Genomic DNA, 25577 nt, shown 5'->3' on the forward strand with positions numbered 1-25577 from the left:
ACTAAAGTAGAGTCAGTATTTTTTGAACCCACTTGATAAAAAAAACAAAAATATACATATGGTATAAATGTAAATATGATTACATGTTTTAATTGTGTTGTACTTAAACCATAAACAAAACAACTTATTTTGTATAATAAAGTTTTACAATGTAATTATAGTTTAAATGTTGGAAATCTATGGATTTTATGCAGAGAAGCCACCCATTGTATTGACAACCCTGGCTGTATTGTCGACATAGTAATGAGTAATGAAGCAATAGTCAGGAGTACTGGACAATAAGACACATAAACCAGGGGAACGTAGATGAAAAAGCACTGATATAGTGCATATCTGATACAGTACAGATGGTCGTTATATTCTCTTGCTGCAGTGTTTTGAGTGGCAGTCCTTCACAGGCCCTAGACACTTGACTCCCTCCAGCAGCATTGGCGTCCCGTGGTGAGGGTCTGTGAACAGAGAGCAGTGAAACTCACAGCTTTTACACAGTGGAATAAAACTTTTGACCAGTAGTGGCATAACTTAAGATACAGAAGTAGGCATAGTTAAATTCAGTGAACCATAAATATAAAAAAGTGTCCAATGCTGTAAAGTAGATATAAAATAAGAGAAATAACATGCATGCATATAAAAAAAACAAAAACAAACAAGCTTGTGTCCATGGAGTATAAGTTTAGTGCCATACTGTGGCACATTTAGGAACAGAAATAACATCTGCATGGAAATGAGCAGATGACATACCCTCCAACGGAAAAGTTACATGGTGCACCTTTAAGAGGAATGGCTCAAACTTCCTATTAAAAATGTTTTGTAATTTTTCTATAATTACACAACATCCACCCAGTGACATGTGGCAATTAATCAGGTAATTGCTCTAGTACAATTCAGTTAAAAATAACCCTGCCCTTTTTTGCACAACTGTCCTTGTCAAAATTTGCACACTTAAAGAAATCACATTACCCACATCAGAGTGTGCATGTAAACATAGTCAGCAGTGGCAGTTCTGGGCTGAATGACTCCCTGGGCACAGAGCCTCCACCATTTATTTTCCCAAGCCACACAGAGTTTAAGGATGAAAATGCAGTAAACTTTTATACTCACACCTGCATCTGTTTTTAATGTTTTAAATTGACTTATTTGTTTTGTTGTATTTGTTGTATTTGTTTTATTTGTATTTTTTCAGTATTTTTAACAGAGTGCCCATGAAAAACAAAGTCTAAGTGCTCGCATTGACGTGAAAATTAAAGCGTGACATCTGGACGATGCCTTGTTGAGCACATCTGACTGTCTCCTCCTCCTGCCGCCCCTCGCCACTTGTAGTGAGTGTAAACAAAATGCAAACAATCTTTTTCACAACTATGGCAAAAGTGGTGGTAATATGCAGTCACAAAGTTGATTATGTCTTATTGATACAACATACTGTTGTTTTTTGTTCCTGTCCTCACCTATGACCTTGGCCTGTAGTTTGACCTTTAAGGTGCTGTCCCTCTTCCCTTTGGTGAGTACCGCTAGCTCCTCCTGCAGCACCCCCTCCTGGTGAGTCTTGTATTCACACGTCACTTTTACTCCACCTGCAATGAAAGACAGTTTCAGTTTTGATTTCTCTCCAGAAAAAACAAAATCCAGGTACACTCGTTTTTGAGTGTATTGGATGGTACAGATAAAAGTAAAGATGTGATTAGAGGGGAAATAAATGGATACATTAGAAAAGTAATTCTGACTGGCTCCAATCATATCCAAGGACATCACAGCACTGTCCCCTGGAGTGGTTCTCAACATGTGGTCATGGTACATTGGGGTCTTCCCTGTGGTACTGAAGAGACTGTACATTTATTCTCAGTCTAGTTTTGATTTAGTTTAGTCTAGTTTAGTTCTTGTCCTGGTTTAGTACCTAATTTACTCCCTGGTTTAATCCTAGGTTAGACCTGGTCATCCTGCTCTGTGGTTCTGGTTTAGTCCTGGTCTAATGCTAGTTTAGACCAGGACTGTAGTTCTGGTTTAGTCCTATTTTAAACCTTTTAGCCTTGGGTTAATCTTTGTTTAGTTCTACTTTAGCCCTAGTTTAGTCTGAGCCTGGTCCTGGTTTAGCCCCTGCTTTGGTCCTAGTTTAGTCCTGGTCTAGTGCTGGTTTAGACTATTCTTATTTTAGACCTTTTAATCTTAGTTTGGTTTTGGTTTAGTCCCAGTCTGGTCTAGTATCAGTTTAGTCCTGGTTTAGTTCTGGTATAGTCCCTGATGAGTCCTGGTCTAGTTCTTGTTTATAGTTCTAGTTTTAGGTTTAATTTGAGTTTGGTTCTGGTTTAGTCCAGGCAGGGTCCCTGATTTTAGCTCTGTTTTGCAATACATGGAATTTCACCACTCCATGCACAAGTAAGGTTTTTCTTACTTCAAACTTATATGGTTTCCAGGTTCTCTGTAAATATCCATTGCTAAAGTTGCTTGAAAAAAATGTCCAATAAGAATATAATAAGGCCTTGTATCTAAGTGTAATCAGAAATCAGATACTCTTGTCTACTGATTGTCTGGGTCCTGGATCAATGTCTGTGTCAGTCTGGAAGTAGAAATAACAAAATGGCCCCAGATAATGAGGAAGGTGCTGTATGGTGGGTTTAACAGTTTCTGGAAAAAATTCTCATTTAATTTTTTCTGACTGACAGTTAGTAGTTTTTATACAAAATAAGACAGGATATTTTTGTAGTTTGTGGAGGAAATTATGGTACTTCAAAAACTGCAGTCTTTGTGATTTGCTAATTGTGTCAATTCAAATTGTGATTTCAATGAGATTATGATTAATCTTGCAGTCCTACTTTGCAAACTAAGGACAGGGAATGATCTGGGTCAGTTATTCATTAGCTTGTTTCAGCAATTTTGTAGAGCCCTGCTTCACACTGCTGTTGTGATTTTGGGTTATACAGAAATACATTGAATTGAATACACTGAATTTTCCATCTATACCTTCCAATGTGGAGCTGACGCAGTTGACCTTCAGGTAGGAAGCTCTTCTTATGGGGGAGGAGGGGATGGAGCAGGAAAGGTCTTTGCCCAAAGTAGGGACATCCGGGACAGTGAAGATGAGCTCATACACGTGGTGACTCTTCAGGAAACCAGCCTGAGATCAGCGGAGGCAGAGAAAAAACTGAAAATAAAGCTAGAAAAGCAATGGAGCTAAAGAGGTGGATATATGTTCATACAATCCTTATTTCCTGGATATATAATGTCAAAAAGTTCATTTTTGAACTTAATTTAAATTTGTGGGCCTTGCTATAGATTTAAGAAAAACTATATGTAGCTTTTGTTCTTGCTTTTCTTAAGGCTTTTTTTTTTTTTTTACTGAACTGAGTTGTCAGAGCCTTAACCTGTAGATAGAGGACACACACTCCTTCCTCCTCATTCTCAGTATATGGACAGGCCATGCTTCATGTGAAAGCTCAGAGCCTCCAGAATTCACTCATTGAGCTCCAGAGGCTGCACTGGCACTGATTATGATTGGCTGCTAAAGTTTAGGTGGTGATTCAGATCAGAGAGGATTTTCACTTTTAAATCAACAGGATTTCAGCATTGAAACTGGCAGCTAAAATGAGAGAGGCTCATTCTGCTGATTGGATAATCGTCCTGGGAACCAAAACCAACCAAAACCATTGCTTGTCCATCATGTCCCTTCAGCTATTTCATTTGAAGATGTTTACCTCGCATCAGGGGACACAGTAGGGTTATGTTTATGGAATTCAAAGTCAAAATACTTAAAATTACGCTGCTATGGATATAGGTTCCTACATAGCTGGTTTGCCTCCGCAATGACTTTGAACTCTTAATATTAGAATTTTTTTTAAAGTCTGTGGAAAAAATGAGTGGAACATGGTTGAATCCCATCAATCCCACTTTCTTTTTTCATACATATTATATTATTATTCTGTTTTTATTTTATTTTATATTATTCCATGTTTTTGAAATACCAATACATTTCCAAGACCTTGACTAAGTAGCTGCCGTCCTTCTCTCTCGTGGCGATGAGGGAGCAGAGATTTGATTGGTCGTCACGTCTCGTTGGAGATCCGGGTGGAGCATCATCATCAGGGAAACGAACTGCGCCTTTAGACGTAGACCCTGCAACAAACATATAAATAAAAATGCCAAATGCAGGAAACTTGCACATAGTGTAAAAGACCTCATTCACTTAGGATTAGGGTTATGGCTTATTTAGATTTTATTGTAAAAGTCAGCGTTTTTTGATCATATTATTTCTGAAAACTAGTTATACAGTTTATATAACTTTTTGTGATATTTTGTTTTGTTTTATTTTTCCACCTGCCTTTTTGCTCAGTTCAAGTAGGTGAGGAGCACAAACATGATACCCCAGTACTCTAAAGTAACTCTATAGAGGAGTTTTTATGTGATTCACAAATTAAATCATGAAAGGTTTAACTTTTCTGGTGGAGAGTCTGCCAGCTGTTTGTCTCTATGAAGATCTTACTATTGCTTTACCTGGAATATATCACAGTATGGCATTAGTTGTATATCTTGCTTTTTTAAATGCCAGTGTTTTTGTTCCTTAAAAATACCTTGGAAAAACATACTTTCCTACTGCAGGGTTTCCTCTCCACAGATCTGACCGGTAACTTTGCTTGGTGGCAACCTTCTTTTCTCTATGGAGATAAATATATTTGAAATAATAACATTTCTATGGAGACAAGCAGCTAGCGGACCCTCCATGAGTTGTGCACTGCACCTTTAAAATAGCATTCTCAAGGGCTGTTTGGTTTCTGCTTCTCTTCCCACAAGACTAATCACTGCTCCCTTGTGAATTAAGATTACTATTTAAAGAAAAGCTCAATAAAACAAAACCTATCATGAATTTGCATGACCTCACCTTTACGCCTGGTCGCCATGGTGATCAGAGATGTATCAGCCAATCACAGTTCGACGTCATCACTGTCCATCTGCAAACCAGGAAGTGAAAGAACAAGGGCAAAGTCCAGGTTACATAATCAGATTCAGTCAGATCTCAAGCGTCCTGTTTAAAAAGATGAAACGCTGTGTAATCCATTTAATGAAAGCATACCAAGCCCAACACTGATATAATGTTGTCTGCCTCTACCCCTGATTCATACTCACATTTAGTAGTCAAATAGTAATCATTTTAATTAGTTGACTATATGATTATCTTTATTGTGGCTCTGAGATTTTTTGAAGTCCAATCATTTTAAGCTTTAAAAGGAGGATGGGCAATTGGAACAAACATGTATATGAATCACTGATAGGCACTTAGGCCACGGTTTAGTCCTGGTTTAGACTATGAATTCCCACTGGAAATCTGAAGGAGTGCATCTTGTCCAACATCACCAGATTTTAACAGTCATGACAATATTACATAATGAACTGCAAAATACTGTACATGTACATGAAAAATTAAATATAAATACTTGAAAATTGTAAATATTTGGAGTTGGAGTAAACAGTCAGATCGTGTGATGCGTGTTTAATACAAAAGCACAAACATCTATGTCCTTTATCCATTATGTATGAGCCAATCACAGCTCCACTCAAACGCATGACTAAGCACTTTCACCTCAGCAGGGGAATTGCAAGGAAGATGTGTTCAAAGAGAGATACTACGACTAAAACAAGAAGAAAACAAGAATAAACCAGGACTAAAACAGGACTATACAACAGGACTAAAACAGGACAAAAGCAGAACTAAACAAAACAAGACAAAACAGGACTAGGCCATGGCTAAAAAGGACTAAAACAAGATTAAAGCAGGATGAAATCAGGACTAAAACAGGACTATAAACCAGAACTAAATAGGCAGGTGTTATAGGGCTGAGTAAAATTGCACAAAAGTAACATTCTTATATTATTACAATATACAATCATTGCATTTCACTATTTTTATATGGGTTATAAGTTAAATAAATTCAATCAAGTGAATTTTATAAAAATTTCTTCCTCTGAAGAGTCTGAATATTGCTCCAAACCTCATACTTTTACTGAAAAAAAATATCGGCTGTGAACCTCTCTATTAAAAAAAAAAAAAAAAAAAAAAAAGTTTGTCTTTAACAGTTTTAAACTCCCGGATCTCAATTTGATTAAAATTATATTAATTGCTTAGCCTGACTATCAGGTGTCAAAAAGGGCATGGCTCAAATTGACTTACTTTGATTTAATTGGAAGTAACTGATGTGATTTGCAGTAGTACCTGATTGGACTAATTGTACAGTGGTTTCTGGGCCAGTTGTGAGCTGTGCCTTGAACTGACAAGAATCACGTTTCCGAACATGTTTGAACAGATCTGAACAGCTTTCATGCCGAATAAGACAAGATATTTTGTTTGTGAGGGGAAAAAAATGATGATACTTAAAAAACTGCACCCTTTGTGAATTAATTGTGATGAAGGTTTCAGCCCCATACAAAATAATCAGCTTTTTAAAGCCTGACCTGACTTCGCTGCTGAGAATACTGTATTGGCATCATGTGAACACAACCTATGCAGAGAAAGTGGTAAATATTTCAACACAATCTGCTGTAGCTTACAAGGACAGGAGAGGAAAAGACCATTGGAAAAGCATTAGTCACAACCACACCTTTGCTGTCCTATGGATTTATCCTTGATTTTAATCAACGACTGCTTTGATTCCCTCTAGAAAATGTAAAGAGGACCATTATGTTTGTCATATACCTGATTATTCAGCTATTATTGCATGTATAAAATCATGTAACATAAAGTGAGTTCACACAAACCACATCAAAACTGGGACTAAATCTGGCACTATACCTGGACTTGACCTGAACTAAACCAGGACTAATGGGACCAAACCAAGTCTATATCAGGAGGACTAAACCAGGGCTAAACCAGGAGAAGAGTGGATGTAACCTTAAATAGGGAAAGCATGTCAATTCAGTTAGCAACCAATGCAATCTCACTGTAACTATTTTATTTATTGTAGACAATAGCCTTGTTTTGTTGTCATGACTATATAATAAAAACTCAGCAGCCTACAAAATTAAGTAGGCAGTAAAGTAGAAATCTAAATAAAAATATGCCCAATCCATATATTTATTTATTTTTTTATTTATTTTTCTATTCCACTGTATAAGTTCTCATGGAGATGGGACCACCCTGTCTAGACAATCAAACAGTAGTAGCCAATAAAAACACAAGGCAACCTTTTTTTGGCTATATTTATCCACTCTCTCCGCATTAGGAAGCGTTTCTGAGCTAAAAATAGACAAATGTATCAGGGCTAACCCAATAAAACAGTTCTCTCGGGAGTATTACGCACGCCCATGTCAGTAACCCAACCATCCAGAGGCGAAATCTTATAATATAGAGATTAAAATAGGATACGTACCTTTTAAATAAACATTAAAGCGGAGGGCATTTGTGTTGAGGACGCTCTGCAAACACGTCGTTCCTGGAAGATGTGAAAATTGCCGTAGATTTCGTCCTGGTGAAGCGATGCTCTCCTTACGCAGGGTTGGTGAACGGGGCGTCGGGAGCGCGCATGGATGGATGGATGGATGGAGTGCACGCGTGGAGGAGAGAGAGCGGAGAGCACGTGGACGGGACATCACCCAAACCAAGCCCTGCCCTGGGAGAGACCGACCAATCACAGCCAGGCATCCATCTGTAGCAGTAGTGACGCTGGCAGTCTTATAGTAGTAAACAGGCAAATTTGTGTAAAGGTTTTCTGAGTCGTAATCCATTTCAAGAGTGGAGAGGAGAAGGTTAGATGAAGCAGAGGGTGAAGAGGAGAAGGTCAGATGAAGCAGGGGGTTAAGAGGAGAGGGTCAGGTGGAGCAGAGGATGGAGAGGAGAGGGCCAGACGGAGGATAGGGGGTGAAGAGGAGAAGGACAAATGGAGCAGAGGGTGAAGAGGAGAGGGTGAGATGGAGCAGAGGGTGAAGAGGAGAGGGTGAGATGGAGCAGAGGGTGAAGAGGAGAGGGGCAGATGGAGCAGAGGATGGAGAGGAGAAGGTCAGATGAAGCAGAAGATGGAGAGGAGGGTCAGATGGAGCAGAGGGTGAAGAGCAGAGGGTCAGACCAAGCAGAGGATGCAAGAGGAGTTGGTCATGAGTAAAAACATATGCTTTACGATGGCACAGATATAGTTTTTAAAGTATCGATTTTCTTACAAAGCACAGTCGACATTTCAGTCATAATTGGTTTATTGCACGCAGATTTCTAGTTTCACAAACAAACAGTGAAATGAAAATGGTCCAACTTCAACATCACAAGAGCTCTCAAATTTCAATCTTCTGCATGGACACTGCCTGCAAAAATTAATATTTAAAATAATTATTAACATATGCTCGGTCTTATATTTAATTTGTTTTGATTAGTCTAGCAAATTTATGTGTTGTTTTTTGGTAGTTTTTTTTTTTTTTTTTCAATAATCCATAGTACTTTTGCATGATTTTAATTATTCTTATTTTGCAGCGTTACAGCTGGCAGTTTTAAGGCCGCTCAAAAATGTACCATCGCAATTATTTCGCTCATATTTGAAATTACACTTATTTGAAACAATCATTTATCATTTGAGCCTGTAGAGAAATAATATTATCATTTAATTATAAAGTTGTTGGGTTTTTTTTGGGGGTTTTTTCTAACTAAAGCCACTGTAGCTTAGAAAAGATTAACTTGGTTGGATAAATATTTGTAATCATGATTAAAATTTGAGTAACTGCACCCTTACAGTGAACAAAGACAGACATTTGGCTAACATCAGTAGAATTGATTTGAATGAAGCACCATTTACTGAAAGCTTTAAGTGCCCTGAACACAAGTGCAAAAATAAAGAATTTACATGAAAAATCAACAAACAATGCATTCCCATTCATTCTACTACAGTAAAAATGTACAAAGTCAGTTATTGTTATTAAACGTATAAACAGTTCACTTCGTGCTATTCTGTTTATTAGTTAAAAGGTGCACTATGTAACTTTTCCGGTGGAGTGTGTAGACAATATACAAATATAATACATTGCTTACTTTTGTACAAAGGTATAAAATGTTGTTTTCCATGCAGCAGTGGCCATATATCACACTAAGTGAGGATGGCAGCTACGTTCTGGTCATTTTGGTGAAGGCCACATTTATCAGTAGCCTCCTTTCATACAGGAGTCACTCTGGGAGGATTATAAAACACTGATGCGGCCTCACCTTGTTAGACTCTGCTTTAGACTCTCTTTTCAATTTTGCTGGACGCTGCCTTTAACGCTGTATTGCTGTAAGTGACAATAAAGATCTCCAGAACAAATCCCGTGCCTCTGCGCCTGTTCTTCGTGCAACAGAACAGAAACAGGCAAGTGTCCATCGCCTGCTTGTTTCCATGGAGATGTTATTGCTCTGACTGGAATGTTCCATTACGTGGCATTTCATCTATCAATCCCCCTGTAGACAAACAAGTAACAGCACCAGGCGAAGTTACAGATAGGTCTGTGGAGAGGCAAGCCCACTTACAGTAAGAATGTTTTCCATTATATTTTTTGAACAATAAAAACATCTGTAAGTGAATGAATGCAAAATAGAGGAGTTCAATGCCATACTGAGGAACATTCCAGGCAAAGCAATAGCGTCTCCATGGAAACAGGTGGTGGAACGTTACATAGTGCACCTTTAAGTAAGATTAAAAAACTGCTTCACAAATTATTATTTACACAGCAAGAAAGTCCATGAGTTTAAACCCACGCAATAGCAAAACACTGCTCAATTTGTTCTTTACAAACGGCAATATGACACTAGCTTATCAGTGCAGAAGCTATATTACAATAACTTCTCAAAATTATTACAAGTATTGTTTAAAAAATTACCAAAAATTTACAAATAGCAAAAAAGCTTAACTATAATATTACCAGTGTGTGATTTCCGTGCGTAAATAAATAATAAATAATTTGTAAAAATATATTCAGGAGTATATAGTAGCAGTGCATGGCATGTTACAATCATCATCAGTATTATTTGTACAGGTCACTTTCTAGTAGAATTTTCAGTGCATCTATTGTTTCCTTTTGTTTTCTCTTCTTTTCTTTTTTTTTTTAAACCCAATACCCTCGTGTCAGATTATGGAGGTCAACAATGCCCATCCAATCTCGCTTTAGAAAGTAAAATTCTTATAAATATTTTCCAAAGACAGAAAAACGACATATTAAGGGTTAAACATAACTAAAAAAAAACAGCTATAGTGTTGGCACAATTATATAATACAAGGCTACAGTTATTAAGTCAACAGAATGTCCTCTACAAATAAAAAATCCTGTCTTTATATGGAGAAAACTTGCTAACTCAATATAAACATGTTCAGAAATTAGACATTTGGACTAATACTAATTGCAATCATACTAACTTTGTAAACAACTGTGTTTTTATATATTATATTAAATTAAAACATATAAACAATTCAACCCTTAATATATTCATCTTGGCAAGTCTATGGGAAAAATGCAATTGGAATTTTACTTTCAGAGCCACAACTTTTGCTTACACTTTTGAGTTACATTTGACACATTATTTCTGACCATATACAGTAGTTGTTCGCTCTCCGCTCACTTGCAGCCTAGCAGGTGGTGCTGTTGTCACTACACAGTCTGAATACAGGTATGGTTAAAGGGACAATTTTCCGCAAAAGGAACTTTGAATACCTTGCTGGATTTTGACTACTCTCCTTGAATATATCCATGCATGAAAAGTTAGGACTGTTGCCAAATCAATTAACAATTCAAACATATTATATCTTTTTAATGGTCAACCATCCTCAAAATGTCACCATAAAACAGGAACGAGATAGTGTAATCCCACATTTGTCCAGATGTGGTTCAGTGTGAAGAAGGTTTCAACGGTGGTTCAACATCTGGTCATCTGAACATTTAGGCTCCCATCCAGAAACCATTTTCAATTTGATGGTATTGGCTCGAGATACTAGGATTTATACTACTCTGAGTTAAATAAGTCCAGCCCCGAATAGAGGAGTTTTAGAGTGAAACTGCCCTGTTCTTGTTTACTAGCTAATATCATTATGGGTCGTTATGCTCCCGTTGTGTATTGGATGTCTCACTTACAGCATTGTTGAGCACCTGATTTGATTGACTTGCTGTCTCCTTATTCCAAAGGTTGAGGTCGCTTCTATAAACAGCTGGCAGATCAAACCTCCATTTCTGTTCAAAGAGCTTCCTTCACATCTGAAAAAAGAGCTTCTTTGAACAGAAATGGTGGAGTATATTATGAATCCTAGTGCCTGAAATTTAAAATGGCTTCTGGATGGGAGATGAAAGATCTTGATTGCAAAAACAGTGTCTAGATGACTACCAATGACACCTTCTCTACAAAGAACAGGGAGATGAAGCCCATGAATAGAAAAATCTTTTACATTTGAGTTCATTTATTTATGTGCAATGGACAATACTCAGTCAAGAACAATATTTGTACTCTGCAAACAGTGAAAGATTGACAATTCCCTCTGCAGTGTCAGATGGGAACGTGTTGGGAGTGTAATGAGCCGTGTTGATTGTTTGAAGAGAAATCTGTGCTCACAAGATGGCCGTGAGCTCTGGTACTAAGAATTTGTTAGAAAATGGGCCTTGTAAACTCTGACCTGAAAAATGTATAGTCTGTAAAATTGCATTTGTTGCAATTTCTTATGTAATAGATTTGAGCAGTTGATGGCTGAATAAGTTCTATGACCACTACTCTACAGTGTATTTGTTACAGCTCATGCCTTTTACTGACACTGTAAATTTAAAATGAGGTTTACTGGGATTATCCTGCTTTTGGGTTAGAATGTCAGTGGCAAAAAATGTCAATATTGTAATTATAATCACACTATCTCTCTATGTAGCACTTCAAATTTTATTATCTTGACATGCCTGCATTTGGTTTAAATAGACAACAAATCAAAGTACAAATCAGACAAATCTGCCAATTAGTTAGAAGGGATGTAGCCATGCATCTAAAAATCACTAAAAGCATGTGAACCCAACCGTTTGATTCAGACTGTGTTGTAACACTTAAGGAGGTTTTCCCCTGCTGCTGTCTGCTTACATTCTGTGCTTGTTTAAACTGTGCTTGTTTAAACACTCCTCCCCTTTAACTCTATGTCTGAGCCTCCGGTAGTGGCAGTCCTGGTTCCAGAGGTACACTTGTTACCGCGGTAACCCCATTCGTACCCCTACACAGTAAAGCTTTGGTCGCACTGTTTGTTGTAGATTCGGACCCGCTCCCTCCCGATATCGTCCCATTTAAATTCCAGTTTGCTCTTTGCCTCGGTATGGACACTCTTCTCCTCTCCACTGCTGCGGTCGTCATGCCAGTCGAACCACGTAAGCAAATTGACGGTAAACTCAGTCCAACCAGGCAGCAACCCGGACAGGAAATGACATCATCACTCTGCTCCGTGTGTGAATCCGGATTATAAAGGGGTGCGGCCGGGGCGTAGGCTTTTGACTGCGTTCCTACTCCAACCCACTGCGCAAAGGTTTGGTTGTTATTGGTCAATCGTGGCAAAGGAGGCAAAGTTGGAGGTCCATTTGAAATTGGGATGCGCCAACAATTAGTTCGTAGACAAGAAGAGGCGGAGGTAAGGAGGGGTGTAGCAGTTGGATTTGATTCTGCGGATTCTGGAGATTTTGTGCAGTCCATAGGCTCAATTTGAATGTTACTCTCTTCCTCTTCCTCATCTTCCTCGTCCAATCGCTCCAAAGAAACCATGTCCAATTCAACAGGTAAACTTGTATTCTCTCTGCTCACCTCTTCAGTTACTGCATTGCTTGCTACTGCTTCAAAACTCGAATCATTTTCTTCAATTTCTTCTTTAGTTTGTTCGTCATTTTGTTCCTTATCTTTCTCGCTTTGCAAAACAACTGTCCGGCTCAGCTCTGGCGTGCATGGGAGCGACCGACACCTCCTAGGTGGTGCTCTAACACCAGGAGATGGTCGGAATAGATGCGGAGAAAGACACGGATCTCTCAAAGCCGGCAAAGTAAATGTTAAACTTATCACAGATTTGCTTGGTGTGTCTAAAAGTTTGCATTTGCCTCCGTTTAAGTCCTGTCTTAGCGAGAATGGGTTGACTCGAGCCGGTGTTCCGACCAGAGGAGGGACGAGGAAGGACGGGGGCAGCACGTCCGACTGACTCCGGGCTAGACCCTGTTGTTGTTGTTGGATGCAGTTGACATGGTGACAGGGCGAGCTGCGGCGGCGGTACGGGCTCACGTCGTCAACTGCTGGCTCTGTAGAGAAAAAAATAGCAGTAATTATAGTTTTGATTTACATTTTAAGCAGTGATGTATGTAAGTCTATAATAACGAGTGCTTCACTAATTAAAGATGTCCGTGTCACATGAGTAGAGATTGACCAATATGTTTTTTTCATGGCCGATGCAGTTTGTTTGGAGGAACTTGATGGCCTGTAAGGTCTGCCAATATTTTTGGGCTGATATATAGGGCAGATTTTGATTATTTTCCCCATAATAACTGTAAAGCACACCTACATTTTTGTATAAGAAGCGCTTTATAACTAAAGATTGATTTGATATTCTGTAATTTGAATTTACTACAAACAGCACTTTTTACTATAAACCTGTAAGAGAGCAGTGTGGTCAGGTTTTGTGCAGTTATCTCTTCACAAATAAGTGTTCAAATAAAGCTTTATGGACCTCAGTTATCATTCCAAGTGCTAAACTGCAAATATAAACTCAAAAATGTTTTGTGTTTAATTTGTGGGTGTACTATGTGTGATTTTCCTTCGGAAAGTATGTGCATTATTACTGCCCCAAATCTGATAAGCAAATGAGGGTATTCAGCTACTGCGAAACTTTGCATGCATCTGCTCCAATGGGCTCTTGAATTGTTAACGTGTTGTTACAAGTTAACGTCTGCACCTACTTAAGGACATTGTCACATATCAGTTGGATTAAGAAGTGCCAGGAGGGAGCCGGTGAAAATATTGAACAGCAGGCTTAACACAAACAATGCAGATTGTTTTTTTATCTTACAAGGAATATGAGAACCTTAGGGGGATTCAGAATCGCTTTTACAAGCGAGTCCTGGCAACAAATTTAGTTACGGCAGATTTGACTTCTATCCAATAAGCTTTGCTGTTTTATGTATTTGTGTATTGTTTTAACAACTTTTTATTGCTAATTATTTAATGGAAACACTTTTTCTAAAAACATATAATTTTTTATTAGTATTACCGAGTGCAACGGTTTTGTCCTTCTCCTCCAGATTCATTCCCTCCAAAGAGAAAACGATGTCGCAGAAAGTGGGTCGCCTCTCCGCACTCATCTGAAGAATAGAGAACAGACAAAACAGACAGGACTCTAGAGTTATATAATTTTACTTTAACATTCAGAGACACTAGACTTCCACTCTAACGTAACATGGACATTTTCAAAACGATGTTGTGAATGAGATGGTTTGGTTTCTATATGTCTACAATAGTTTGAGTTTTTGTCTTTTAGGTCCTCACTGTTGTACTTTTTATAGTTTGCTCTTTATTTATGTTATACTGTTTTATTTTTGTTCTGTTAAACATAAAAATTATTTTAAATTACAAAAATAAAAATATTTAGAGATACAATTTCTCTCACATGTACTCACATTACAGCAGGTCACAGCCAGGCTGAAGAACGCAGAGGGACAGTCTCCAACCATGTTTTCAAAAGCCACAACATCAAGTCCAAAGTCCTATATTCACAGAGACATCACATAAATTGGACAGAACCAAAAATAAAGCCTAAATGTATAAAACTACAATGTTGGAGCTGGAGAACAGGTATGAATTCTATGGTGGAATTTGCAGATTTTGTGATCAGGTTTATGGTAAATATCTCTGGAATTACTGGGCCTATCCACATGAAACAAAAAACGCACAATGGCATTTTCTCTTTTTTCATAGCAATTTCAGAAAGGGATGCCATTTTTCATCCCCAAAAACATGATTCTTGTGAGATGAAAGAATTTAAGAATAACATGGTTTGTGGAGCTAATTCCAAAAAAAGTATTAGATTTAACATTTTTGGATACAGATTTTTGGTAAATCTCCTATAGAGCTGCCCTCCATATATTCTAGAAACATGAACACAATGCAACTTATAAAAAGGTGGGCCATTATGACAAAAATGAACTGGTCAATATTCTCTAAGAATCTCCCAAAAACAATTCTAATTATTTATCTGTCTCTTCTTGTCTGCAAAGTAGTTATTTATACAGTGATATCTATATTTGAATGTGTCATACCTCCGTCCTTGGTAAGAAGTCAGGGTCAGCTTCAATTCTGGCAATAATCTCACACAAAATGATGCCATAAGCAAACACGTCCACCTGAACAGGAACAAGTTAAATATCATTTTACGTTGACCTTGTACACAGTTCCATGGAATAGATGTAACAGAAAAACAGCAGCATTCATTGCAGACTGTAATTGTTTTTGTATTTACCTTCTCATCATAAAGCTCTCCTCTCAGAACTTCTGGGGCCATCCAGTAGGGGGAGCCAACAATGGCAAGAGGTTGCTTCTTCACACCATCACTACAAAACCACGATCAACAACAGTAATTACTAGTCCTTTTGATATACACAGAATTATAAAGAAGAGAATAAAGAAATCAATTTTATTCTCTGGCAAAGCACCACGTGAGCTGAGTGGTCCTCTGTGGCTTTTGTTTTATTGTTGCTGTTTTTTTTTCCTTATTACTTTTATTTTGCATATATGATAGTCTACGTCTTTTTGTGGTTCTTGTTTGATTTTACAGTTTGTTTGTTTTTATTTCTTAATGGAGCTCAGTGGAGTTGATAGAAAATCTTTAATTTCATATGAACTACTATGCAGCACTTTGGAATGTGATATAAAGTGGATTTTGAATCTTCCCCATTCTCTCCATGTCACTGACCTGTAGTCTGGGATCTTCTCTGCAAGTCCGAAGTCTCCAACCACAGCAGTGAACAGCCCACTGTCACAACGCACCAGGCAGTTCTACAAGTATAAGTATAAGTATGTGCATGAATACACTTCAGAATCTTTTGTGTCAGCTTCTTTTAAGCTACTGAATATTATATACAGCAGTTGGATTCTGGACCTCATTGTTGTTGATGGAATTGTTATCAATTGGGCTTTTGTTTTTTTGTTTTCTGCATTTATAGGTTTGCTGTTCTATTGCACAGTGATAATGGCAGAATAAATGGAATGCCCAAGACAAATTTCTCACAAGTGGGACAAAAAAGTTGAACTCTAACCATCAAGAATGAAACAAGTCTAAAACAGCCTGTTTCATTATGATTAAAGAGGGGGTATTTTACTTTTATGGGGTATTAGCTGTTGACACATACCGTAACGCCATGTTTTGATAATGCTATATTCGCTGTAAACAACATATTTATGTATTTTACAAGTTTCACTTTTGTTTTTGAGTCCCCCTTCCTTTTGCTGTCCGCCACTCCCCCTTCAGAGCACTATCACAACACTATCAGTGTGCATCCCCGTAATGAAACTACTGCACATCACATCAGGTTTGTCAGGTTGTTGTGTCCCGTTTTGTATCATGTTTTTGTATATTTATGGACAATTGTCACATGGGAGCATGGGTGACGAAGGCTTGTGGGCTGATCATTGCACAGAATCTTACAGCTAACCGTAAGCAGGGATTGAATAGGACCCAGGAGAGATATCTAAAATACTCAAACATGCATGGATGACATCCAAACCCTCTTCCGGCATGTTTTTGATGAGAACAACATAACATGGTAGAAAGCTAAAAGGAAAAAAAAATGCTTAATACCCCTCTTTAAACATTATAAGCAGCTGTTACTGCTGTATATTGTTTGCAAAGGTTTTACAAGAGGAAGAAATAGGATAGAAACATTCAACAAATCATCTGAGACGGCGTGTGAACATACAACACACAGTCCAGTAAGTAGCCCTGCACATATATAGCTTATTTCATCATTAACAAGGATACATCTCCTCATAGGAATCCCTCTCTCCACTCTCTGCGTTACTTCTCTCTTCTTTCTACCTCTCCCCTTTCTTCTACCTCCTTGGAACCTCCAAGGTGAGGTTGTCGTAGTTGGGAATATTCTTTTGTTGTGTAAATATAGCTGCCCTCTCTGACCGCTCTCCCCTTTCTCCATCTCTCTCCTCTCTCCATCTCTCCCCTCTCACCCCTCTCTCTGTCACCCCTCTCTCCATCTCTCCCCTCTCTCCATCTCTCCCCTCTCACCCCTCTCTCTATGTCACCCCTCTCTCCATCTCTCCCCTCTCTCCATCTCTCCCCTCTCACCCCTCTCTCCATGTCACCCCTCTCTCCATCTCTCCCCTCTCTCCATCTCTGTCCTCTCTCCCTGTCTCCCTCTCTCTGTTCTTACCTTGGAGGTCAGCTCTGTGGAATATCCCTTTACTATGTAGATCCTGTAGGCCTCTCTCCCCCTCCTCCCTTCCACCCTCTCTCCCCATCCCCCTCTCTCTCTCTCGCTCTCCCTCTTCCTCTCTGTTCTTACCTTAGAGGTGAGATCTCTGTGAAATATCCCTTTGCTGTGTAGATACTGAAGTCCACGTGCGATGTCCAGAGACAGGCCAATCCTCACGCTCCACGACAGGTACAGATCACTGTCCAACAACTGCTCCAGGTTCCCGCCGTTTATGTACTGCACCACAGGAAAACACAGAGTTATATTAAGTACCTATATCAGATTTTTTGTGTATAAATGTATTTCAGCAAAATTTGTCTTGCCCCATTACAGATATATTATATAAGCAGCTCTTGAGCTCAAAATGAGACCAATGATTGCTGTCTTCTTCTAATTATAAACTGTTTTATTGTCTGAAAAAAGGAAGTAACACTGGCGTGCTGTTTGCTTTCTATTTTTTGTTACCAATACAGTACATGTCAAAACTCCACTCGGGTCTCTGAAAGTTGCAAAAAGCGCTTATAAATTCATCACTATGAAGAATTAGGATGTTCGTAATGGATAAGTTAACTCAGGAATACCTTTAGACCACTGCAAACTGTTTAAAATGAACTAGGTATGTTTTTTTTCATGTTTTTAAAACTTTAAAAATCAAGTATAGCACCTTCAAGGCTGTAGTCAACTAAAGACATTTTTGGTCAGTTAAACTCATAATTAATTAAAATGGAACGCTGCACTGTTCACACAATTATTAGGATATCACGCAAAAATAAATGTATAATACTTTTAATATAATACCTCCCATTCTGTGTAAAAGCTGCTAACCCTGTAGTGTTGACCTCTACAAACATGTTCTGAAAAGTATCGGATTATTAATTTAGTTTAACAATAAAAACCATAATCACAAGATATTTTTCCAAAATTACATTTATACATTTTTCCCTGTATTTCGCACAGCACTTACTAACACAGAGTAAATTTTGAACAAAAGCTCATATATAACATATAGGAGACACGTCTTCATAAAATATTAACAATAGATGTAATGATACTGGGACATGTAGAGAGACAGTAGCATCATGAATCATTTATGTTTTCAGACTCCAAAACGCAGCTGTCCGGGTTTGACTGTCTCTAGACGTTACCATGGAAACCACCCCTCGGCAGACAGCACGTCGATGGACTGATAATAAAAATAAAAGATTTAAAATGAGAAAGATACGTACCTCTGTGAGAGCATGGAGCTGGCCTTCGTGAACACAGACGCCCAGAAACCTGAAAATATGATGATTATTGTTATGAAATAAGAAATAGGTCAAATACACCCATGTAACTGCAAAATGATAATGCATATTCCATATTATAAGGTTTCAGGCCAGTAGTGATAATTATGATCGTTCAGTAAATGACAGATGGAACAATAAGAAGAGGGGTCAACATCTATGATGTGTACCTTTAAGCTGGTGGAACTTTTTTTTTTTTTTTTGCAATATAACAAGATTTGAGCTGTAGAAGGTGCATATATTTACCCACCCTGGCATGTAGTATTTAGTTGATATGATGACATAAGTGGTTTACCTGAGAATGTTTGGGTGGCAGAGTCGATTCATGAGCTGCACTTCTCGCAGCATGTTGGCTTTGTTAGAGGCCAGAGTGTTCATCTTCAGAGCCATCACTTGCCCTGTAATCCTGTGCTGCACCTGTAAGATACAAATAGGCAAATGTTTAGTAAGAATAAAGTAACTTTCACTAATATAATTAGTTCACAATAACAAAGTAATCCATGTTTATATGTTTGACTGATCTGTCTTCTAGAATATTTGACCATTAAATCACATTATGATAGTTATTGATTGTCTTTTTGCCACATCAATCAGACTCCATTCAAGATGCTTTTGTCACAAAGGAGAGGCAACATATATCAGTATCATTTAGAATTTGTTGACATTGCTTTACTTTCATTCACGGATATTTGAGTAATAGGCTGAACTACTTTAAAAAGAGGATATGTACCCTGTGCTGTTAAGGTTTAACAAAATAACTACAATCACAACTGACACTGGGAGCGTTAACCTCCATATAGAGGGCACATACACAATATTTCCTAATTGTGAGTGTATGGAAAGGCCATGCCTCATGTGAAAGCTCAGAACCTCCATAATTCAGTCAATGAGCTGCACTAGCACTGATCAATGATTGGCTGCGGGTGCTGGGATTTACGGTTTTAGATGTATAGAAACAGGAAACCTACATGATCAAATAATGCTTATGAAATTGAAATAAAAACTACCGGTATATACCGTCCCTTTAACCACTTTTTCATACATATGTTTTATAATATGATATGCCAAAACAAAGCTACATCAGCTAAAAGGATCTTATCACTGTTACAGTAGCATAGCCCCATTGCACACAGCCCCTGTCTTTGACCCTGCAGCCTTGTTTCCACCCCTGATACTTGGAGAGTGGGATAGACAGGTCACTGACAGAGCTCTGAAGCTCTGTCAGTGACCTGTCTATCCCACTCTCCAAGCTGTCTGGATCAGCCCCAGTTCAGATATAGTTCGCCTATAGTTCTGCTGTAGTGCTTCCGTGGTCCTGCTGTAGTCCCTCAGTTCAGTGTAGAGTCCAGGAGTATTAATAGAGCTCTAATAGGATTTCTGGATTTCCCATCACCGCTACTGATCTGCTCAAATCCACCACCATGACACTTACACTGTCACGAAATACAAACTAGACCACACTCTAGACCTGGTTTAGAATTTTCAGAACTAAACAAATCCACCTGTGTACCTTCCAGCACTCAGACCTCACAGCAAGAAGGTTTCAGGTTCGATTTAAGGGTTGCGCAGGTCTTTCTCTGCAGAGTTGTCATGTTTCTCCCTGTGTCTGGGTGGGTTTCGCATGGGCACTCTGGTTTCCGCCATAAACTCCAAACATGCACCATAGGCGTCCACTGCTCCTGACAGGTTGCACCAGCAGCATTGAAGGATTCTCAAATGCAGAAGACACACAACCTTAACCTTTAACTTAGTTTCAGTGCCACTACAACGACTGCAAGACTTATCTCAACGGAATCTGAGTTGTATTCGCAAATTGCTGCGACTTCAAATTCCTCTGTAAACAACAAAATATCTAAGTTTATTCTGTATAAAACTTGTTAACCCTGCCATTTTTAAGCTTCTATAAACATCTGAAATTAATCTTGTATTAGCTTAGCAGTTAAGACTTCATTCTTCTCTCAAATGTTAATGCTCCTGAATGTGTTTTTAAAATATTAGATTAAAAGATATTTTTCCCAAATTATTTAGTCTTAACCTGGTTTCTGGTCTATACAAATAGGCACGGAGTCTTTATTGTGGTATCTACTGTGCTATTGTGGGGCTTCCATCTACAATTGCGTTCATATTGCAATATAAATCATACAAAAAAAATTAATAATACAAGTTGGTACGTTCAAAATGTAATGGCAGTCGTGAAAAATGTTGAGCCTCTAATGAACTTATGCATGTTGAGAAGGATTTTCCAACATTCCAAAGATTTTAAGTCATTTTACTGGATTTGATGCTGCATTCAATCTTTGCTGTATGTGTTATCATCTACGTACAAAATAATGTTGCTAAGCATTATCTAGTAACATGCCAACCGTGCCAAAGCATCTCAAACTTGCCCCTTTAAAACAATGGCCCATCCCTTTAAATACTTTGTGAATGTGTGCATTTGGGGAGTGAAACTTTGATAAGATCTTTAGGAATGTGCTACACTGAATTCCCTTTGAACTCAGTCAATCATTCAACATCGACAATGGCATTTCTACATAAGTCCATCCGTAAGCCACAATTCCCCAATTTAATGTGCTGAAAATACAGAAAATAAATGATAATATTAAAACTACATTAACCGTAAACCCAAAAAAACTATTCTAAATGTGAAATATTGTTAAAAACATGAACTACATGAAATAAATAGAATGAAAAGTTTATCTAAACAGTAACATCTCATTTGTCTGTGACTGTTAAAAGTTTTTCCAGGCTGAACTGTCTGTAGTCACTTTGAATTACTTTGTGTACGAATAGTGCTCTACAAATAAACATGCCTTAGCTGTTCTCCCCTTCTCTGGACTAAAGGGCCTCCCATGTTCATGTGTGTAACAGTAATCTGCTTATTCTGCACAGGTCCTGACCCCACTCTCACAACACAACCTGACCCACTCACAACAATACATAAACAATACATACATAGAACCAAAACACCAAAGTATAACATAAACAACTTGGCCATCATGTCCAAGGCTTTTGTAAGAAGAAATCAACATTACAGTTGTTATCGGTAAAACAACATTTGATCTGAACATGTTTTGTTTCTGGCTACACAGAGGTTATTTTTATAAAATTTGAATACAAATTCTACAAACCTCCCATTTAAATAAAATATAGATTTTACTAGAAGCAAAAATGATGTTGATTTATTCATGATTAAAGACATTTTACATAAGTTCAGTAAGATTAGTAGCAGAAAGAGCTGCTCGCTTTGGCTTACCAGGTCCTATGACAAAAAGCAGTTAGCAATAAACCAAAAAGAGCTTTTTATTATTTTTCTCAATATATTACAGTTACTGGCATTCCAGGTTTAGCTGTGATTGTATTGATGATTTCAAACCAGTAGGAGCACATGTTACAGCTAATGGGCCTACCTTTAAATTGTGCTCAATACAGCGAGTAGATCAATTAACCTGTGTATGTTCAGACCACACTGTCTCACCTCTTCGTGCAGCCTCCTCCAGCTATACTTAAAAGGATTGACTTTTTGACTCTCTAAACGTGGCGCTTCTGCAGACTAAACCTTTTAAGTCCTGGTTTAGTCCTGGTGTAGTACTTAGACATGTTACACCAGGACAATGAGCAGTGAGATAATTTGCTCCTATTTGGGTCAGCCCAACTTGACACATAATTCATAAATCCACGTACCTTGAAGACCTCAGAGAAGAATCCCGATCCTATTTTCTCGCAGAAGAAGTCATCGATCCGTGCCAGACTGGACACAGCGCTCCTCAGGGCTCTGTAGGACGAAGGCCGAATTCGGTTTGGAGCGTGGATACTGTGAAGAGGAAGCTCATCTGGCCCCATGTGGCCCTCCTCCGGGTCACAGAAGCAGCATTCATTACGGTAGTCCATTCTGCCAGGGCTATACCAGGACTACCACTATGCAATTTGTTTATTCTCAGACAAAAATCCAAAAGGTTAGGGTTTAGTAGTCCTTTTAAAACTAGTGATGGCGACTAGGAGCATCATTGTGCCAAAAAATGCCACCAAAATTAACAATTATGTAGAAGACAATCCACTTGGCAGACAGCAGCATTTTCAGCACTACTGGGACTATACCAGAAATACCACTAAGCAATTTGTCTAAGCTTAGCCAAAATTTCAAAAAACTTTGGGATTAGTAGTCCTTTTAAAATTGGTGGTAGAGGATAGGAGCATCATTTTGCCAAAAGATATTGAAAAATATCCTCTTAGCAGACTGTAGCAACCAAACCTAAACTAAAATGCACTTCCATTCTCCACAAAAATCTATGCATTATGTAGTAGTCGTGTTAAAAGTGATTTTAGTGGTAATGGTTATCATTGTGCTAAAAAACTATATTGTTAAATTGTGAGTTGAAAAATAAAGTATACATGAAAATCAGACACATCAGATGAAGCCAGAAAAGACTGAAATTAACTTCTTGTATTTGTAAATAGCAAAAGTTAAGCTTGGGTAGTCCTGTTAAAACTGGTAATGGTGGGTGTGGTCAACCAAAATAGCTCCACCAAAATTATTGAAATAAAAAATCCAGCATTAAACCAAATCCGCCATTTTGTAAATGTAGATTCTTCTCCTTGAAGATAAATGAACCAAAATATAAATCCATAGTCAGGCCCCAACAGGGTTTAAATTAGACTTGAAAAAACACTTCTCTTGGACTGATGGTTTAGTCTTGGCCCGTGTCTCCACGTGTCATTGGTTTGGGTGGTGGTGAGGAGTCTATGCCGTCAGCTGACATCATTAGCCTGTATAAAAGTACAAAATAAGAATGTTGTGATGGCATGTTCAAATAAGACATAACGCAGCTAAGGCAGGGGGTGTGGCTCTAACAAAATACCAACTTAAAGCTTGAGCTTTACGGCTGATAGCCTATACACTAAAAAGTGCAAACATCCTACTGATATATCAGTCAACTGATATATTGGTCTCTATTTCTATAATTCATTTAAGAGATAACAGCAGTGTTTCCCACAGGTCAATATGAGACTATGGTAGCACAGGAATTCTTTATTTGAATATTTTAATACCAATGGGGAAAAAAAGATCACAATCTTATTTTCTACCAATATGTTTACTCTCTGTCCTCTGTACATGTTCAGACGATTTCAGTCAGGACATATCTTCAGCTATGCAATAATTACAGTAATTCTAATGGGCTTATGTGTATGCTACAGTAATTTCTCTGAAAAAAAATCTGTCCTGCTTCACTGACACTCGGATCGGGAGATCTCACATACACTACATGCACATAGCACATCATATTCAAGTGAGGTACTCCTGGCTCCTTGGCACGTAAAAATTAATCAAACCTTATGATCACATAAAAAAAATACATGTTTTTGTAATTAAGAATAAATCTGCATCAATTGTTATCAGTAAACAGCTTGGGGCCACAGTTAAGTCATATAAAATTTTAAATAAAAACCATACATACCGTCCCTTTAAGTAAGTAAGTTAAGTGATCTTATTTAACAATAATAACACATTTACTCAACATCTATAGAAAATATATAAATATTAAATAAAACCAAGAGTAATGATTTAATGCCTTAGATGTATCATACCCTCCCTACGCTTGTCAGATCTTCTCATAGTCTGGCCGCTGCCACAGAAAAGGCTCTGTCACCTCTGGCCTTGAGCCTGGGTGTAGAGGTTTATTGCCAGGGTCTTGTTCTTGTCATTGAGCTGACTCCTTAGGACTTGCCTTACTCGTCTGAGGTATTTGGCTGTGGCTGCTTCCCTTGTTGCCTCTTCAAGGTTGCATTGTTTTATGGGATACCAAGGTTCTTGTAACTGTCCTCAATTTCTACCATTGTTCCTTCTGTGAGGTCCAACTACACTTCAAACAACACTCCACTCTGTGTGTGCTGTAGGTCGTGGTGTGGATCAGTCGATGTCTCACTCTGATGTCATCCATTTACATCTACACAGGCCCAGCTACTTATCTCTCTAGCGAATACTATATATTTGTAGCAGGTGAAAAAACTGAAGCAACTGCGATGAAAAAACAAAACAACAAACATATGGTGTGCCTATAAATAAATCAACAGATTGTCTCCTTTGCGTTCAAGCTCCTGCAGATTTTAATAACACGGTCATTTAATCACGTCTCAAATAAATGTATAACCAAAATACAAATAGAATAAGGGTGCATCGTTAATATATGCACTGATATTATCTCGCAAGTCGTAATATTGTAGCTCGGAGATGTCGAGTTGTGCATTGGTTATAACGGGAGCTGTCAGTACCAGGCAGCAGCGGGCCACGGCACAAGCGCAAGCCGAAAACCTCACCTCTCACGGCGGCCTGGAGGAGATGGGTGGCTCGCTGTTGTTTCTGGTGGTCACTTAAAACCACAAAAATGTCGATGTTGAGGTTCGCGTCCGCTCTTGATAATCCGGTCCCGATTCCCCCGGCCGCTCGTCGGGATGTCCACCATAACCACCCAGACACGAGTCAAGGCGCACGTGAAGGCGGTAACTGCTTCCGGTTTGTATTTCAAAATAAAACCTGATAAACATCTAGCAAAAAGGTGAACAAATGCAAAATATTTATAAAAGGAATAAAATAAGTCTATATATTTATTAAAAAAAATTGTATGGACTCATGTATATCCTCGTTTGTAGTAGTATAGTATAAATCAGTTGGGGTGAGCTGCAGCAGACCTTAAACTAAATCACTGTGCTTACTTAGTCAATTATAGATTTATTCATTTATTTAGAAGTTAGTGCAATCAGTAGGTTACAAGTACATTTCCCCAAAGCATTTTTGTAAAAGTCATTGTCTTAGGAACCCATTGATACAGTATGTGCACAGCATACATGAAGAGATAACAGATAGACAGACAGCTGTTGAGAGAAACAAAGCCTATTGAA

At 38.2% G+C, this 25577-nt stretch overlaps 2 protein-coding genes across 2 annotated transcripts; both read right to left on the reverse strand.

Moving 5' to 3' along the window:
• Positions 1-305: 305 nt before the first annotated feature.
• On the reverse strand, positions 306-7518 carry LOC117376421 (UPF0687 protein C20orf27 homolog). Its single transcript, XM_033972902.2, has 6 exons — positions 7350-7518; positions 4868-4937; positions 3971-4104; positions 2956-3109; positions 1446-1571; positions 306-449 (listed from the first exon to the last, which is right to left on the reverse strand). Exons 2-6 carry the CDS (start codon positions 4884-4886, stop codon positions 355-357), a joined length of 528 nt encoding a protein of 175 aa, XP_033828793.1. The 5' UTR covers positions 4887-4937; positions 7350-7518; the 3' UTR covers positions 306-354.
• A 661-nt stretch (positions 7519-8179) lies between these two features.
• On the reverse strand, positions 8180-25160 carry LOC117378832 (dual specificity testis-specific protein kinase 2-like). The gene is made up of 11 exons (XM_033975527.2): positions 24996-25160; positions 22365-23447; positions 18976-19097; positions 18624-18672; positions 17488-17634; positions 15885-15967; positions 15432-15522; positions 15232-15315; positions 14593-14679; positions 14187-14277; positions 8180-13221 (listed from the first exon to the last, which is right to left on the reverse strand). Exons 2-11 carry the CDS (start codon positions 22569-22571, stop codon positions 12086-12088), a joined length of 2097 nt encoding a protein of 698 aa, XP_033831418.1. The 5' UTR covers positions 22572-23447; positions 24996-25160; the 3' UTR covers positions 8180-12085.
• Positions 25161-25577: the final 417 nt, after the last annotated feature.

The sequence above is a fragment of the Periophthalmus magnuspinnatus genome, chromosome 1 (genome assembly GCF_009829125.3).
Source record: "Periophthalmus magnuspinnatus isolate fPerMag1 chromosome 1, fPerMag1.2.pri, whole genome shotgun sequence".
In the NCBI taxonomy this organism is placed as follows: Eukaryota; Metazoa; Chordata; class Actinopteri; order Gobiiformes; family Gobiidae; genus Periophthalmus; species Periophthalmus magnuspinnatus.

Coding starts and splice junctions, on each gene's coding strand:
- LOC117378832 (XM_033975527.2), bottom strand. CDS start 22,571: ATGGACTACCGTAATGAATGCTGCTTCTGTGACCCGGAGGAGGGCCAC. Junction 14,680..15,231: donor ACTTCTTACCAAGGACGGAG/GTATGACACATT, acceptor CTGTGAATATAG/GACTTTGGACTTGATGTTGT. Junction 13,222..14,186: donor GGACAAAACCGTTGCACTCG/GTAATACTAATA, acceptor TTTTCTCTACAG/AGCCAGCAGTTGACGACGTG.
- LOC117376421 (XM_033972902.2), bottom strand. Junction 3,110..3,970: donor ACGGCAGCTACTTAGTCAAG/GTCTTGGAAATG, acceptor CGCTGATCTCAG/GCTGGTTTCCTGAAGAGTCA. Junction 450..1,445: donor ACTACAGGCCAAGGTCATAG/GTGAGGACAGGA, acceptor CTCTGTTCACAG/ACCCTCACCACGGGACGCCA.